The sequence below is a fragment of the Mirounga leonina genome, unplaced genomic scaffold (genome assembly GCF_011800145.1).
Source record: "Mirounga leonina isolate KUSES-001 unplaced genomic scaffold, KU_Mleo_1.0 Mir_115, whole genome shotgun sequence".
Classification (NCBI taxonomy): domain Eukaryota; kingdom Metazoa; phylum Chordata; class Mammalia; order Carnivora; family Phocidae; genus Mirounga; species Mirounga leonina.
Window position 1 is genome coordinate 89167128 of NW_023270268.1, and position 16934 is coordinate 89184061.

At 38.7% G+C, this 16934-nt stretch overlaps 1 protein-coding gene across 9 annotated transcripts in view; it reads left to right on the top strand.

Moving 5' to 3' along the window:
- PARP9 (poly(ADP-ribose) polymerase family member 9) overlaps window positions 1–7326 on the top strand; it is a 32263-nt gene extending 24937 nt beyond the window's left edge. For 8 of the 9 annotated variants that reach the window (XM_035000028.1, XM_035000025.1, XM_035000031.1 and 5 more), the window contains one exon: window positions 2920–3726. In XM_035000028.1, the coding sequence (XP_034855919.1) occupies window positions 2920–3287 (368 nt within the window). In that variant the 3' untranslated portion in view covers window positions 3288–3726. Of the gene's footprint in view, window positions 1–2919; window positions 3727–6813 lie in introns of those variants that run through there. The other variant, XM_035000033.1, reaches the window with a different exon arrangement.
- The last annotated feature ends 9608 nt before the right edge of the window (window positions 7327–16934 follow it).

Here is a 16934-nt window from a genome sequence, read left to right on the forward strand (position 1 = left end):
CTGACCTGCAGGTCCATATTTCCGACTGTCTTTTGAGTATTTCTGCCTAGATGTTCCATAGCCACCTCAGACTGACTTTTTTCCTTGGCCATACTTTTCCCTAAGAAACAGGTGCTTCCTCCCACCCCCACCCCTGATACTCCCTAACCTGACTAATACCATCACCATCTATATACCAAGTCCCCAACTGGAAAGTTTATCATCTTCCATTCCTTCCTTCCTCTTACTCTAGGTTCAGGCAGTCACACAGCCCTGTTAGTTCCCTCTTGACGACATTCTCAGCCCAGCCTCACCTCTCTCTTCCTGTTGCCTTTGTTCTTCTTCCCCTGGGCCTAGATGATGACCAGGTCCTTTCCTTCCCTCAAAACCACAGCCCTATCCAACCTATCCTTTTCTCTGCTTCCAGAATTGTCATGCTAAAAACATACATGCTTGTTTAATAATATCTGCCTTCCTAGTTGCCTACAAGGTAAAACTCCCACCTCATTGGCAGAGCATGTAAGGACCTAGCCGCCACCCCCCCACTCCACCCCTGTTATTTCCTCAACCTCATCACTCACTGTGTTCATCCACACTTCAGCCAGGAACTGCTCAGTTTCCTAATGTGCTGGATATTTCATGCCTCTATGCCTTTGCCTATGGAAATGCCTTCCCTCCTCACCCCTTTTTTAGCCCTGCAAAGTCCTACTCCTTCTTCCAGACGTATCTCAAATGGCGTCTCCGGGTGGACACCTTCCCTCACTCCTGCAGGCCCAGGAAGTCGCTTCCTGCTCTTGCTTCCGGACTTCCTACATTCCTTTGTTACCACATCTGTAACTCCAACAGGTACAAAAATCTACAGTTCCACAAAACTCAGGTGTGGGGCTTGTCTTCTTTATAGCTCTAAAATGGAACTTTACCTACCTTTCATGCTCCCATGTCTACAGAGGTGGAAAACTCCCATCTTGACAGCTCAAGATGAACTCAGTCATTTTCAGAGTTTTCTTAGTCCCTTTGGGGTTTAAACTCAGTTCCTGCAAGTTTTTTTCTCCTTCTTCTCTTCTGAGAGTGCTTTAGATGATGGGACAGGCACTGTGGGAAGAGTGGTCTCGTTCTGCATCTGTCTGTTCTCTGTCTCCAGATGTCCTCTGCTGGAAAAACCACCCTGGGCTTTGGTCATTAGCACCCTCCTGTGCTTAAATTTATGGTGCTCTTTGTTCTTAGTGTCTACACAGGGCACTCTGTTTTTCATGCCGAAGGAATTCCTTTCTGGGCCATTGTCTGTGCCCCTCCTGCAGCGCAGGAAATTTTTGTGTGTGCACATCCTCCAGGCTGAAATGCAAGGTCTTGTGTGGCATTCTTCACCTGTTCTGGACATCTTCTCCAGCCGTTACTGCTTTCCACTTAGCGGCCATGCTGGATGAGGGGGCTGCACCCAGTAGAGTCACACGATGGTTCCTTTTACTCTGGAAGTCCCCTACTCCCTGTTTTTCTGAGGTTCTTGTTGTTCTGCCCTATCTTGACTCCCAGGGCTCTCTTGAGGGAGTGGGGCAGTGAACTGAGTCCCTTCTCAGAGTCCCCAAGAGTTCTAGTCATGTCCTCTCTGTTTCTTCTCTTTCCACCAGGTGGAAGGAAGAACTTTTATTTATTTTGAAGTGACATAACTATTCTAAGAATATCTTTTATCCTTCTCTCCTCTGTTACATATGGCATAAACTCCATGCTCTGAATCCTTTAGGTTTTTAGACTTCTGGTTCAAAAAACCCTTTTCCTCTCTCAGAAAACCTTTCAAGACCATAATCTATGCTTTGATTAAAAATAATTATATATGCTATATGGGGTGTCTGGGTGGCTCAGTCGGTTGGGCCTCTGACTCTTGGTTTTGGCTCATGTCACAAGCTCAGGATCCTGGGATCAAGCCCCCGCATCATCTCGGGCTCCGTGCTCAGCAGGGATTCTCCTTCTCTGCCCTCTCTCCCTCCTCCTCTGCTCCTCCCGCTTCTCACATTCTCTAAAATAAACTTTTTAAAAAATTATATATGATATATATACATATATATATATCCAATTTATATATATTCAATTGACTTTGTTCTGAGCTTTATCTTTTTTACCCCTGACATAATAAGTAGCAAGAACTCAATGGGTGGAAGAACCAAGAGCAAGAGGAAATTTCCAGGAAAGAAATCTTTGATTTTTATCTCAAAATATTTTTTTCTCCACATAAAATTGTGCTGTACTTTAACTGTTTACAAGTGGGGAGTTCCATTTATAAAATTTTGAGAACAGAGGTCATGTCTTAGTCATTTTTTGAAGCCTTAGAGCTGTATTGTCCAGTTGGTAGCCACTAGCCACGTGTGGCTACTGAGCACTTAAAATGTGGTTAATCTGAATTGAGATGTGCTGTAAGTGTAAAATAGACACTGATTTTAAAGATCACTACCCAAGGAAAGAATGTAAAATATCTCCTTAATAATTTTTATATTGATTACAAGTTGAAATGATAACATATTGGATATCATAGATTAAATAAAAATTAGTAAATTAATTTTACCTGTTCCTTTTTACCTTTTTATCTGGCTACTAGAAAATTTAAAATTACATATATGGCTTACATTGAACTTCTGTTGTTCAGTGCTGCTCTCGAGTCTGCAACAATATTCCATTAAATCCGAAGTAAATGTAAAGAAAAAAATAGGGAGGGAGGAAGGAAAATTAAAAGGAAGGTAGGTGTATAAATGTAAGCTATTATTAGGCTGATGATACCAATGATAATTTGTTTCAAGAGAACAACTGTAGGTGTCTTTGCTACAGACAGGGACTTGGAACCAGGAGGTGGTGATTATTTGGAGGACTAGAGAGAGACTACATAGTAGTACCCACATAGGCAATATGATTCATCAGATCCTAATAATCTTTTAACTTTTTTTCTTTTATCAGACCCAAAATACGGAGTTGGTATATACTTCACCAAGAACCTGAAAAACCTAGCATACCAGGTCAAGAAAACATCAGCCATAGATGAACTGATATATGTGTTTGACGCTGAAGTACTCACAGGCTCCTTCTGTCAGGGTCATCAGTTACATATCGTTCCCCCACCACTGAGTCCTGGAGACACAGATTGCCATGACAGTGTGGTTGACAATGTCTCCAGCCCTGAAACCTTTGTTATTTTTAGTAACACTCAGGCAATGCCCCAGTATTTGTGGACTTGCACCCAGAATCATGTACAGCCACAGAATTACTCATCAGGACCAAGGATGCTGTCTTCACAGAATCCTTGGAGCAAGATTCTCAAGGGGTAGCACTGTTGATTTACCTCCACATTATTTTAACAACCGGCATGTGCTTGCTTTGGAGGAAGTCTCCAAATAATGACCATCAGTGAGTCAAAGAGTGGTTTGAATATGTCAGATGGGTTGTCCATATGAACCGATTGGGTTATTGAGGGGACCCACCACAAACTAGCATCTTAGTTCTTTCATCTTTGTCTTCACTTCTTGGGATTGGGGTGGGTAGATCCCAACCCAAACTCAGGACCGTTCCCTCTCCTTCAAGTTGTCCTTTTGTCTGTTTTACTACAGGTAACAGCAGAAATGTTTTATATGTGATGGGGTGTTTCTAGTATATAATCCAAGCCTTTTTATTTTTCTAAAATGATAGTGTAACAGCAGGATGATTTTATATTTTCCAGAGAATCTTGTATAGTGTTTTAGATATCAAAATAAACCACCTTTGTCTGAATAACTGGCTTTGAAAAGTTGTATGTAAAATGACATTATTCCAAGTGGAAGAACATTAAAAGGCTGATATTCTACTGATATCCTATTTGGATTCAACCATATCAAGCAATGCCACTCAAGCATCATGAGGCCAAATTATTTATTTTTTAAGATATATTTATTGTAGGGAGAGAGAGAAAGAGGGAGTGTGCATGATTTGGGGGGGGGGTGAGGGGATGGGGAAAGGGAAACAATCTCAAGCAGACTCCTTGCTGAGTACGGAGCCTGGCGTGGGGCTCAGTCCCAGGACCTGGAGATCAAGACCTGAGCTGAAATCAAGTCGGATGCTCAGCCGACTGAGCCACCCAGGTGCCCCAAGGCCAAATTATTAATTTGCCAAATATTTCTTGATCACAAGATGTGTTTCAGTCATTTTCTGGGTGCTGGGGATATGATGCAGGACAAAACAAAAGTCTTCAGAAAGCTTCCAGCCTGAATAATCAGAAAGTCAGCTATGTGATTGACTATAACAAAAGAGGAATTATAGATTCATAATTCCTAATTTTAAGATTCTTAAAATTTAAGAGGGAGGGTGATAAATTAAAAAGGGGATGGAAGGAAGGCCTTCTAGAGAAAGTGAAACTCAAGCTGAGACCTGAAGTATGTATGAGTTAGATGAATGAGGGATGCAGCAAATCAGTAGAGTTGGAAGAGTATCTTATGAAGAGAGAATAGTTCTTATAAAGGCTGAATCCACTGTGACTTTGCCCAAATTTTACTTCAGAGTTCTACAATATAGAGGCCAGCTAGTCTCACCATGTATCTCTTGCCTGTTCTGAACTCCATATTTCTCTGTACTCCCCAAATTTCCTGACCCTCATATCTCTGCACAGAATACTTCTTCTGCCTCATCTTACTGTAACCAGCATTCTTCCTTTTTTTTTTTTTTTAATTCCCTTCACCTATTTCACGCCCCCCCCCAACCTCCCCTCTGGTAACCATGTTTATTCTCTATAGTTAAGAGTCTGTTTCTTGGTTTCTCTCTGTTTTTTTTTTTCTGTTTTGTTTCCTAAATTCCACATATGAGTGAAATGATATGGTATTTGTCTTTCTCTGACTGACTTTGCTTAGCATTATACTCTCTAGCTCCATTCATGTTGTTGCAAATGGCAAGATTTCCTTATTTTGGGGGGCTGAATAATATTCCATTATATATATATCTCACATCTTCTTCATCCATTCATCTGTCAATGGACATTTGGGCTGCTTCCATAATTTGACTCTTGTAAATAATGCTGCAATGAACATAGGGGTGCATATATCTTTTCAAATTAGTGTTTTTGTATTCCTTGGCAATAGTGGAATTACTGGATCATTTGACAATTCTATTTTTAGAAAAAAAATCTTTTTTTCTTTTTTTCTCCATACTGTTATCCCCAGTGACTGTACCAATTTGCATTACATGAGGGTACCTTTTCTCCACATCCTTGCCAACACTTGCTGTTTCTTGTGTTTAAAAAACTTTTTTTAAGTTTTTATTTAAATTCAGGTATACAAATTGTTTCCTGTGTTTTTGATTTTAGCCATTCTGACAGGTGCGAATGATATCTCATTGTTGTCTTGATTTGCATTTCCCTGATGAATGATGTTGAGCATCTTTTCATGTATCTGTTGGTCATCTGTATGTCTTATTTGGAGAAATGTCTGTTCATGACTTCTGCCCATTTATAAACTGGATTATTTGCTTTTTGGGTATTGAGTTGTATATATATATATACAACTTTATATATTTTGGATATTGAGTCATTAACAGATATGTCATTTGCAAATATCTTCTCCCATTCTGTAGGTTTTCTTTTAATTTTGTCGATTGTTACCTTTGCTGTGCAGAAGCTTTTTATTTTGTTTCTCTCCCAAACCACGTCTCTGCACTTCCTACTTTCCTTGATGTGGCCTCTTCTCTCCCTCCAGTTGTGCAGTTTGTTCTGTCAGTACTCAGGTCATTTTTATGGGTATTCAGAATGATTTGATAGTTATCTGGTTGTGCTCTAGGAATGAGAGGAGCATAGGGTCCTCCTACTATGCCACCATCTTAGCTCCTCAGAAGCTTCTTATTTTGATGTAGTCCCAATAGGTTGTTTTTGCCTTCGTTTCCCTTGCCTGAGGAAACATATCTAGAAAAATGTCAGAGAAATTACTGCCTGTGCTCTCTTCTAGGATTTTTATGGTTTCAGGTCTCACATTTAGACCCTTAATCCATTCTGAGTTTATTTTTGTGTATACTATAAGAAAGTGATCCAGTTTTATTCATTTGCCTGTTGCTGTCCAGTATTTTCCATTACCATTTGTTGAAGAGACTTTTCCCAATTGTATATTCTTGTCTCCTTTATTGAAGATTAATTGACCATATAATTGTGGGTTTATTTCTGGGCTCTCCATTCTGTTCCATTGATCTATGTGTTTATTCTTGTGCCAGTACCATACTGTTTTGATTACTACAGCTTGTAGTATATCTTGAAATCTAGGATTGTGATACCTCCAGTTTTGTTCTTTTTTTTCAAGATTGCTTTGGCTTCTCAGGGTTTTTTGTTGTTCTATACAAATTTTAGGAGTATTTGTTCTGGTTCTGTGAAAAATGCTGTTAGTATTTTGATAGGAATTGCATTAAATGTGTAGGTTGCTTTGTATAGTATAGAACAAGAACAATACTTGTTCTTCCAATCCATGAGCATGGAATATCTTTCCATTTGTTTGTGTCATCTTCAGTTTCTTTCTTCAGGGTTTTATAGTTTTCAGAGTACAGGTCTTTCACCTCCTAAGTTTATTCCTAGGTATTTTACTCTTTTGGATGCAAGTGTAAATGGGATTGTTTTCTTGATTTCTCTTTCTGTTACTTCATTATTAGTGTACAGAAATGCAGTGAACTGTATATTGAGTTTGTATCCTGCAACTTTACTGAATTCATTTATCAGTTCTAATAGTTTTTTAGTGGAGTCTTTAGTGTTTTCTATGTATAGTATCATATCATCTGCAAATAGTTAAAATTTTACTTCTTCCTTACCAATTTGGATGCCTTTTATTTCTTTTTCTTGTCTGATTGCTGTGGCAGCATTCTTCCTCTTGAAAGAAGCATGCTTCCTGTCTCATATGGTACTGTCTTTGGATATGGGCAAGAGAGGCCCTGACCTGAACCTCTAATTTGAGAGGGCCCCACTCTGGCCTTCCTCTAGGTTTTCTCATCTTTACAAGGTGAGTAGTCTATAGGGTCAAGAAAATGTATCTATTTAAAGCCTGCATATTTCACTTCTAAACCACCTACTAGGTACCTGGAACCCCCAATTTCCTGCCTAAACAGCTCCAAGTCTATTTCCAGGGCCTAAATTGAACCTCTTTCTTGGGACTGTCCTCCTGAGGGTGGATTATGCCACAGTCTGCATCAAGAATGGCCAAAGGGTGACTATTTGCAGGAATGGGACTTGGACATTAGGGCTGAGTTGGTCACATGCCTGTGTGAGAGTTTGTGACATAAAGCTAAAATAGTGCCTAAATTATTTATAACCTTAAAGCTTATATTAAGAAAAAATAAAGGCAGAAATTATCAGCTAAGCATCCAACTTAAGAAGATCAGAGTAAACTTGAAAGTATAAAAACAGAAAATAATGAAATAGACACAAAAACATACAACAGAGAGAAATAATAAAGTCAATAGCTGTTTCTTTATAAAGATTTAAAAAATAGACAAATCTTTGGTAAGATTGATAAAGAAAAAACAAAAGGTACAAATAAAGAATTTGAGGAATAAAAAGAGGATGTAACTAAAATACATTAGAGATCTGAAGGTAATAATACTAAAAACAATTTTGTGCTAATAAGTTGAAAATTTAGAAAAAATATAGATTTTGTTATAAAAATATAACCTATCACAATTGACTGAAGAACTAGAAATCCTGAATCTTCTAATATCTATTAAATAAGTTGAATTAGCAATTAAAGTTTTACCTACTAAGTAAACAAATACAACAGGCTAAGATGATTTTACTAGTGAATTCTACCAAATCTTTAAAGAACAGATAATTCCAATTTTATGTAAAATCTTCTAGAGAACTTCTTAGATAAATAAGAGGGAACATTCCCCAACAAATTTTTCAAGGCTAGTTTAACCTTGATACAAAAAATAGACAACCAGTATAGATAGGAAATATAAAGACTGATTCATTTATGTAAATAGATGCACAAAGCACAAATCTTAATCAAACTATTAATAAATATAATTCAGCTCTGTATAAATAAATAAATCATGGTCAAGTTGGGTTTATTTCAGAAATGCAATGATAATTTAAGTACATCTATTAGTGTAACTCACCATATAAGTATATTAAAGAGTATGCTCATTTCAATATATGGAGAAAAGTCACTTAATAAGCAATTCATAAAAGGATATCAAAATCTTAGAGCAAGCATTATATTTCATGGTAAAACATTAGAACTATTCCCTACAAAATCAGGAATGAGACAATGGATACTTTCTATCACCACTTACCTTCTGCAATGAGTTAGAACTCCTGTCCAACACAGTAAAGAAGAACAAATGAAAAACATGACTAGTGGTGGTGAAATAAAAATGTCATTAATCACAGGAAATATGATTGTCTATAGAAAATCCAAGGAAATCTGGAGACAAATTGATAGAATGAATAGAAGCATTCTGCAAGGTTGTAAATAGAAGTTATACATAAGTCAATTTCATTCTTAAGCATGAGAATGAATATAATGACTTTTTTGCCATTACAATAGCAACATCAAAAAAATAAAGTGACTAGAAATAAGTTTAACAAAAGATGTATAAAAATTTCATGAAAAAAATCACAAAATGTTATTCAAAGGCTTTAAGAAGACCTAAATAAATGGAGAGATATACTATGTTGTCATCAAAAAGAAGACTCAATATAATAAAGATCTCTATTCTCCAAAAATAAATCTTATCAATACAATTTCAATCAAAACCACAACAGATTTTCTTCATAGAAATTGATGGAGTAATTATAAAATTTATATTAAATAAAAAGGCCCAAGAAGAGCCAAGGTAATTTTAAAGAAGAAAAACAAAGTAGAGGTGACTTGACTATAACATATCATGACTTATTATACAACTACAGTAATTATGATGTGTTACTGGTGCAGGAATAGGCAAACAGACCAACTGAATAGAATAGAAAGTTCCAAAACAGACCTATGCCAATGTAGAAACTTGACAATATATATACATACATATATATCTCAAATATATATCTCTATATATGAGTTTAATACAAATAAAATACATATAAATTTATAAATATGTATATTTGAGAAATATATCTTTCAGGTTTATATATTATAAAAATTATATACTATAAATATATACTATTATATACTGTAAAAATCATATATCCTGCAATATTTATGATGTACCTTTTCACACTGCACGTTTAATGGTGTCAATTTTTTTTTCCTTTTTTAAGATTTATTTGAGAGAGAGAGAGAGCAGGAGCAAAGGTGCAGAGGGAGAGGGAGAAGCAGGCCTCCCACCGAGTAGGGAGCCTGACGCAGGGCTCGATCCCAGGACCCCAGGACCATGATCCGAGCCAAAAGCAGATGCCCAACCGACTGAGCCACCCAGGCGGCCCAATGGTGTCAATATTTTTATGGCACATTTGTAAAATTTTGCAGCAGATATTTGCAATTAGAAGCTTTGTACCATTTAAAAGTCAGAACTCAGCCTGGGTGACTCAGTCAGTTAAGCGTCTGCCTTCGGCTCAGGTCATGATCCCAGGGTCCTGGCATTGAGTCCCTCATCAGGCTCTTGCTCAGCGGGGAGTCTGCTTTTCCCTCTACCAGCCGCTCCCCCTGATTGTGTGCTCTCTGTCTCTCTGTCTCTCTCTCTGACAAATAAATAAATAAAATCCTTAAAAGTCAGAATTCACATGATACAGAATACAGTTGATTTCTTATTCAAGTTTCCATATCAAGTCAAAACTGGTTATTTGATGCTTGCGTTTTGCTCACTAGATCTTACTTTCTGAGTATCATGTGACTATCTACATACATACTTTTCTCAGTATAGAGCTCTGAGTGTATGTATATATATGTATGACAGAGGTAAAACTGTGGCTCACTGGGAAAACAATGGACCAATCTCAATGAATGGTCTTAGACAACTGGTTAAGGACATGGAAACAATAAATTTGGATGTTGTTCTAGCTCTAGACAGGGCCTAAGATGGGGATTCTTGTTCAAGTGACTTATTGGGAGACTGCTTTCGGGAATATGGGAATAAAGGCAGCATAGGGCAGGGAGAAAGCTAGCAGGAGTACGGTCTCAGCTGAAGATTAGCTTCAATATAACTCCAAGAGAAAGCTCTAGGGCACAGATTGTACCATTAGACTAAGTTGAACACTGTAACAGCAGTTGGCCTTTTGAAGTGATGTCAGTTATTGCCTCCCTCTTCCTTGAGAGTAGGAGTAGGAGGCTTCTAGCAAGCTGGCTCCTGTTAGGCCTATACTTCCTCAGAGAAGGGGGCAGTTGAAAGTTATCTGCCAGCACTCACATCAGGCTGGGGAATGGGTATACTGGCTAGATGAAGTGGATTCTTTTTATTTCCCCTGCCAGTACAGGTAGGGAAGAGTGCCAACTGTCCTGATTTGCCTGACCTTCCAGGTTTTGGTGCCAAAATTCCCACATCCTGGGAAACCCTTGCAGGACACACAAAAAATCCTGGTCTGCGATGGGTGTGGAAGATTGGGGGGAAAGTACAAAACCCATTCATATGACAACCAAAAAAATGGGGGCTGAAAGCAACCACACTGCTTTTACTGTCAGATAGAGCATAGATTCTTTGACGTCTATAGTTACTATCAGTGGTTTTTCCCCTGGCCATTGATACCGGTACCCATGATTCACAGTTCACAATAATCATCCACTGTTGCATCATTCTGAGGGATATGACTTAAGTGTGCAGTTTAAGTGCATTGTAATCAGAAGCATTAGCAGTCCATCTTTGGCTTTGCCTATGGGTTAACTGCTGTGACTTGTACAAGTTGAATTTTTTTTAACATTGTGAATGTAGTGACCATATTTTATAAGAGTGGCAATAATGAAGATGAGAGGGCACCTGGGTGGCTCAGTTGGTTAAGCGACTGCCTTCGGCTCAGGTCATGATCCTGGAGTCCCGGGATCGAGTCCCGCATCGGGCTCCCTGCTCAGTGGAGAGCCTGCTTCTGCCTCTCTCTCTCTGCCTGCCTCTCTGCCTACTTGTGCTTTCTCTCTGTGTGTCAAATAAATAAATAAAATCTTTAAAAAAAAAAATAATGAAGATGAGAATGGTTATAACACCACCAACAGCATGACCCAGATATCACTGCAAAAGAAAGCTAAACGACTAATGCAATGTTGATGACCAATGGAAGACAATATAACTGGATTAGGAAGGTAAATAACAAAAACAGAGCATACTGCACAACATGCAGAGAAGAATTTGGGATTGGCTATGGTGGAGAAGAGGATGTGAAAGTGCATATGGAGACTGAATCTTACAAGTCTGGGATAAGAGAGACAAGGACTTCAGGATCAATCAAAAGTTTTTTAGTTTCTCAAAGACACCAATACTCCTGAAAATAGCAGCTGCTGAATTATCTTGGACTATCACATGAACCAGTGCGCATTACTGTATGGTACCTTTGACTGCTCTATGGAACTGAATAAGGTTACATTTCCTGATTCAAAACAAAACAGAACAAAACAAAACTCCCCTCTACCTCTTAAGGCAATTTGACCTGAAAAATGGGAGTTTCAAATTGGCTTCTTAATGTTTATTAAGATTTTTTTTTTAAGATTTTATTTTATTTATTTGACAGAGATAGAGACAGCGAGAGAGGGAACACAAGCAGGGGGAATGGGAGAGGGAGAAGCAGGCTTCCCGCTGAGCAGGGAGCCCGATGCGGGGCTCAATCCCAGGACCCTGGGACCATGACCTGAGCCGAAGGCAGATGCTCAACGACCGAGCCACCCAGGCGCCTCTTATTAAGATTTTAAATGAAACCATAGACACACAAAACAAAGGGTGTTCTATCTTGTCCAAAGACAAAGTAGACTTGGCTCATGTATCTGCTTTCAGTGCAAATGTTAATTTTGACAAATCATATTCAGTTTCTAAACTTCCAAAGAAAATGAAACCATCTCATCTGCGAAGTACCTTATACACAACACTGCTAAAAATAAAAAAGGGTGTCGTTTGCTTACTTGGGATATGGAGGTTTTCATAATGGAAGTGTTTGGTCATTTCAGTTTCCTCAAAATGTGCAGAAGCATTTAATTAAACTTTTGACTTTATAGAAATGGAAGGAGATAGCTACCTGAAACATGTGCCTACAAGATGATTATCATTGGGGGTGCCTGGCTGGCTCGGTCGGTAGGGCACACGACTTTAATCTCAGGGTTGTGAGTTCAAGCCCTGTGGTGGGTATAGAGACTACTTAAAAAATAAGAAAGTAAATAAATAAAACCACATTTTATACATATATATACACACACACATATATATATGTATATATACACCCCCCCACACATATATATAAAAGATGACTATCATTGTTGCTAGCCATAGAAAACATGTTAAAACATGACTATCATTGTTGCTAGCCATAGAAAACTGCCTTAAAATCATATTTTCAAAGTGTGGACAAGAAGAATGTCCTGCTTCAATTTGGAAATATGTTGAGGATGAGAATGGAGAGGACTACAGTGAAACAGAAATAAACATGCTGGTTCTCTAAAACTGTCTGATAATCCTTGAAGAGGGCATGAGGAATCTAGCAAAAGATGAACCAACTGCACCTGAGTTATTCAATGTTATGTTAGATTGAGTAAAAAACTCTAACAGATAAAAAGAAAAAAGATGAATTTTTTTGGAAATAAATTATTTCAGAACTTTTTAAGAAGTCCTTAAAAAGGGGCACCTGGATGGCACAGTAAATTAAGCACCCAACTTTTGCTTTCCGCTCAGGTCGTCATCTCAGGGTCCTGAGATGAAGCCCTGTGTCAGGCTCCATGCTCAGCACAGAGGAGTCAGCTTGGGACTCTCTCTTCCTGCCCTTCTGCTCCTCCCCCCTGCTGTGCATGCTCTCTCTCTCTCTTTAAAATAAACAAATCTTGGGGCACCTGGGTGGCTCAGTTGGTTAAGCGACTGCCTTCGGCTCAGGTCATGGTCCTGGAGTCCCAGGATCGAGTCCCGCTCGGCAGGGAGTCTGCTTCTCCCTCTGACCCTCCTCCCTCTCATGCTCTCTGTCTCTCATTCTCTCTCTCTCAAATAAAAAAAAAAAATCTTTAAAAAAAAATAATAAAATAAAATAAACAAATCTTAAGAAAAAAAAGAAGCCCCTAAAAAAAGGCGACCAAGTTAAGCAGAACTTTTTGAATTTCTTTACTAAAACTGTAAACTTAACTTGGAAGCTAACTTCAATTTCACAAGTTTAAATTACTTTTGTATTTTAAAACCATTTTCCCTGGAGAAGAGAGGTTTAACTTATGATGACATACAATGTGCTTCACAATGTTTTTAAAATGATGAATAGTTTAGATAGGGATAGCTTACGTGGTTAATTTAGAGAGGCAAAGAACTTAGTTGACAAACATCTGGCTTACCAAAGCAAGTCTGTAGATACAAAGTAGGTAGACACTTTGGAGAGCTGGAAACAAATCCCTACAAATTTAGAAATGTGCTGTGCTAGTAAATAAAATCCTAAGTATTCTGTGCTCACTTTCATTGAGAGAATATGTATTGACTTTAACTATTATGTAAAAAAAAAAAAAAAAAAAAGTTCTAAAGCCTCCAGGCAGTTCAGAGAAGTATTAATGGAAAAGGAAATAAAGAATAAAAAATTCCCATTGTATCATAGAACAGAAAGAAACATATCATTGTTATTTTTTTAATTTAATATAGGTAGTATCTGTTTAGTTCTACTGTATTTACATTCTCCTTTAAAATTCTTACATTTATGTATCTTAAGAATATAGAATAATATATCCCACAAAATTTAAATATGCAAAAAAGTTAAAAGAGTTAAAATAAATTGCTGTACCAGAGGATAGAAAAGAACATAAAGATATTATGTTATAAAAATATTGGGGTGCCTGGGTGGCTCAATTGGTTAAGTGTCTGCCTTCAGGTCATGATCTCAGGGTCCTGAGATGGAGACCTGTGTCAGGCTCCCTGCTCAGTGGGGAGTCTGCTTCTCTCTCTCCCTCTGCCCCTCCCCCCACAACTTGCTCTTTCTCAATCTCGCTCTCTCAACTATATAAATAAAATCTTTAAAAAAAATAAAAAAATTTTAAATTCCCAACTCCTGATTTCAGCTCAGATCATGGTCTCAGGGTTGTGAGATCAAGCCCCATGTCCAGCTCTGCACTGGGTGTGGAGCCTGCTTAAGATTCTCTCTCTCTCTCACTCTGCCCCTCCCCCTCTTTCAAAAATTGTTATATTTTTCTCTGGTATGTTATTTGCTTAATTATAGTTAGTCTTCCTATTTTACTAGTTTCCACTTTCAGCTAGTCCTATTGCTGTTTTAAGTAACAGCATTAATGCAACAGAAAAGAAATATAACAATATATAATTTCAAGTAAATACATGTTTTTATATTAAAGTAATAACATATATGTATAATTATATTATTATTTATTTTCACACCTATCAGATTGACAAAAATAAAAAAAAGCCAGACATTTCCAAATGTTAGCAAGGATGTTTGGAAAAGAGAATCTTATATATTGCTTGTGGAGTATAAATTGGTACAACCACTTTGTGAAATCATCTAGCAATATTTAGTATATTAGTTTTCTATTTTTGTGTAACAAATTACCAGAAACCTAGCAGCTTAAAACATATTATCTCACAATGTCTGTGCCCCAGGAGTCTAGGCACAGCTTGACTGTTTCCTTGGCTCAGGGTCTCACAAAGCTGTAATCAAGGTATAAGTCAGGCTGTCTTCTCATCTGGGGGCTTGACTGGGGAAGAGTCACTTCCAAGCTCTCTCAGGTTGTTGACAGAATTCATTTCCTCATCGTTGTAGGACTGAGGGGCCTGGCTTCTTACTGGCTGTCAGCTGGAGGCACTCAGGTCCTAGAAGCCATCAGTAGTTCCCTGCCACATGACCCTCTCCTTAGTTCACAGCATGACAGCTCACTTCTTCAAGCCCGGTAGGAGCATGTCTAGCCCCAGTCTGCTAAGATGAAATGTAATCATGGGACTGACATCCCATTATCTTTGCCATATTCTACTGGCTAGAATTAAGTCAAAGGTCCCACTCACATTTGAGGGGTAAGGATTAATACGGCAACACTAGGGGGCAAAGATCATGGGGGCCATCTTAGAATTCTGCCTACCACAGCTAGTGAAATTAAAGATGCAGTATCCTAGGATCTAGCAGTTTCCTTATACACACAAAAATGTGTCCAAAAATGTTCATAGCAGTATTGTTTGTAATAGCAAAACTATTGTTCTACAATTTTAAAATTTCTCAAACTACAAAAAGATAAAGTCAGAGAGATACTCACTAATAAAACATGTGTGGTATGATAACTTTTTTTTTTAAGATTATTTATTTATTTATTTGACAGAGAGAGAGACAGCGAGAGAGGGAACACAAGCAGGGGGAGTGGGAGAGGGAGAAGCAGGCTTCCCGCCGAGCAGGGAGCCCAATGCTGGGCTCCATCCCAGGACCCTGAGATCATGACCCGAGCCAAAGGCAGACCCTTACCGACTGAGCCACCCAGGCACCCCTGTTAACATTTTTTTTTAAAAAGTAACATATATATATATAAGAATTTTGCTTCAGCAATGGCCTGTTGTCGAACAAATTCTCCAGCACTGCAAATAACTGGACAAAATATAAAAACACTAAGGCATGGAGGAGCCACCAAGGCAGTAAGAATTTGTGGGTCCCAGATCTGGAAGAAAATGGAAGCCATAAGAGATAAGCCTGATGTTTGCCATCCCTTTTCCACCTGAGGTGATTGCTAACTCTGAAAGCAGTGGCTGAAAAACTGAGTAGAGCTTTTGGCTTTCTCATGGGGCTGAGGAAGCTGGGCCCAGAAAGAGAGGCTGGGCCAAGGAAGAAGGGCCCTAGCTACGAGTAAGGGTGAACTGGAAAGAACCTAGTTTTCACAAAGACTAAAGTCCAGCTCTGAATTAAGATCATTCAGTTCCTGATTGGAATAAAGTGATCTCTCATCAGTTTAGCTGAGGTCAGGTATACTTGCCCCTAAGTCTCTCCCTTAGAACACCTTCCCTTCCCCCAGTCCCCTTGCTCACACTCAATTCATCCTAAAAAGCACACCATTCACCAGTGGAGAATGCTGATGCGGCAGGAAGAGATCGAGGACAAATGAACATTTCATAGCCTAGGATTCAGGTAGTGTATGGACCTCCCTCCCACACTTAACGAATTAAGCTACCAGATTTCTTTCATGTTGCTTCTCTGCCAGTGTTTTAAATCAATTTGATAAACCATGTCACGTGTAAGACTTTCTATTCTGTGACCTCTGCTTGGCTGGCTTCAGTCCTTCTTCTTTTGAAAGCACTCTTCAAAAGGAATGCCATCAGTTTTAACAGTAACAATTATTTGCCCAAACTTTCGTTTGCGAGCACTTGGGAGTGAAGCAACTATTTATGTTTTATTTAATTTCTTAATTATTTTTGATACTTTTCATACATTATCGGGCAAAGGGGAAGGGAAAGAACAACAACAAAATACCCAGAAGCCTCTTCACACGTGCTGCCTGCGATGCTTTAGACACGAGCACTGACTTTTAACACTTTTGCAATACTCCCTCAGCCTTCACTCATTCCATCGTTCATTCAGGAAACGTGTATTAGGTACAAACTGTGTTAGAGGCTAGTTATAGACAGGGGAGGTGAGGATCAATCCACCTAGGAAGCGCTGTGAAGACAGATTTGTAGACACAACTTTGCAATTCAACCTAAGTACCGTCTCACGGTCACTCCACCACGATTCTCCAACTTTTGCCATTGACTGCGAATCTCCTCCTCAGCCAGACCTTCCCGATCCTCGACTGTTCCTTCACTGGTTCTCCCTAGCCACTAGGACTTCCCAGTGAAAGAAGGGTAGAAAACTACATCTCCCGGCAGCCTCTGCATTAGGGCATCAGAAGGAAGCGCGCAGGCGTGCGGGCCAGCCC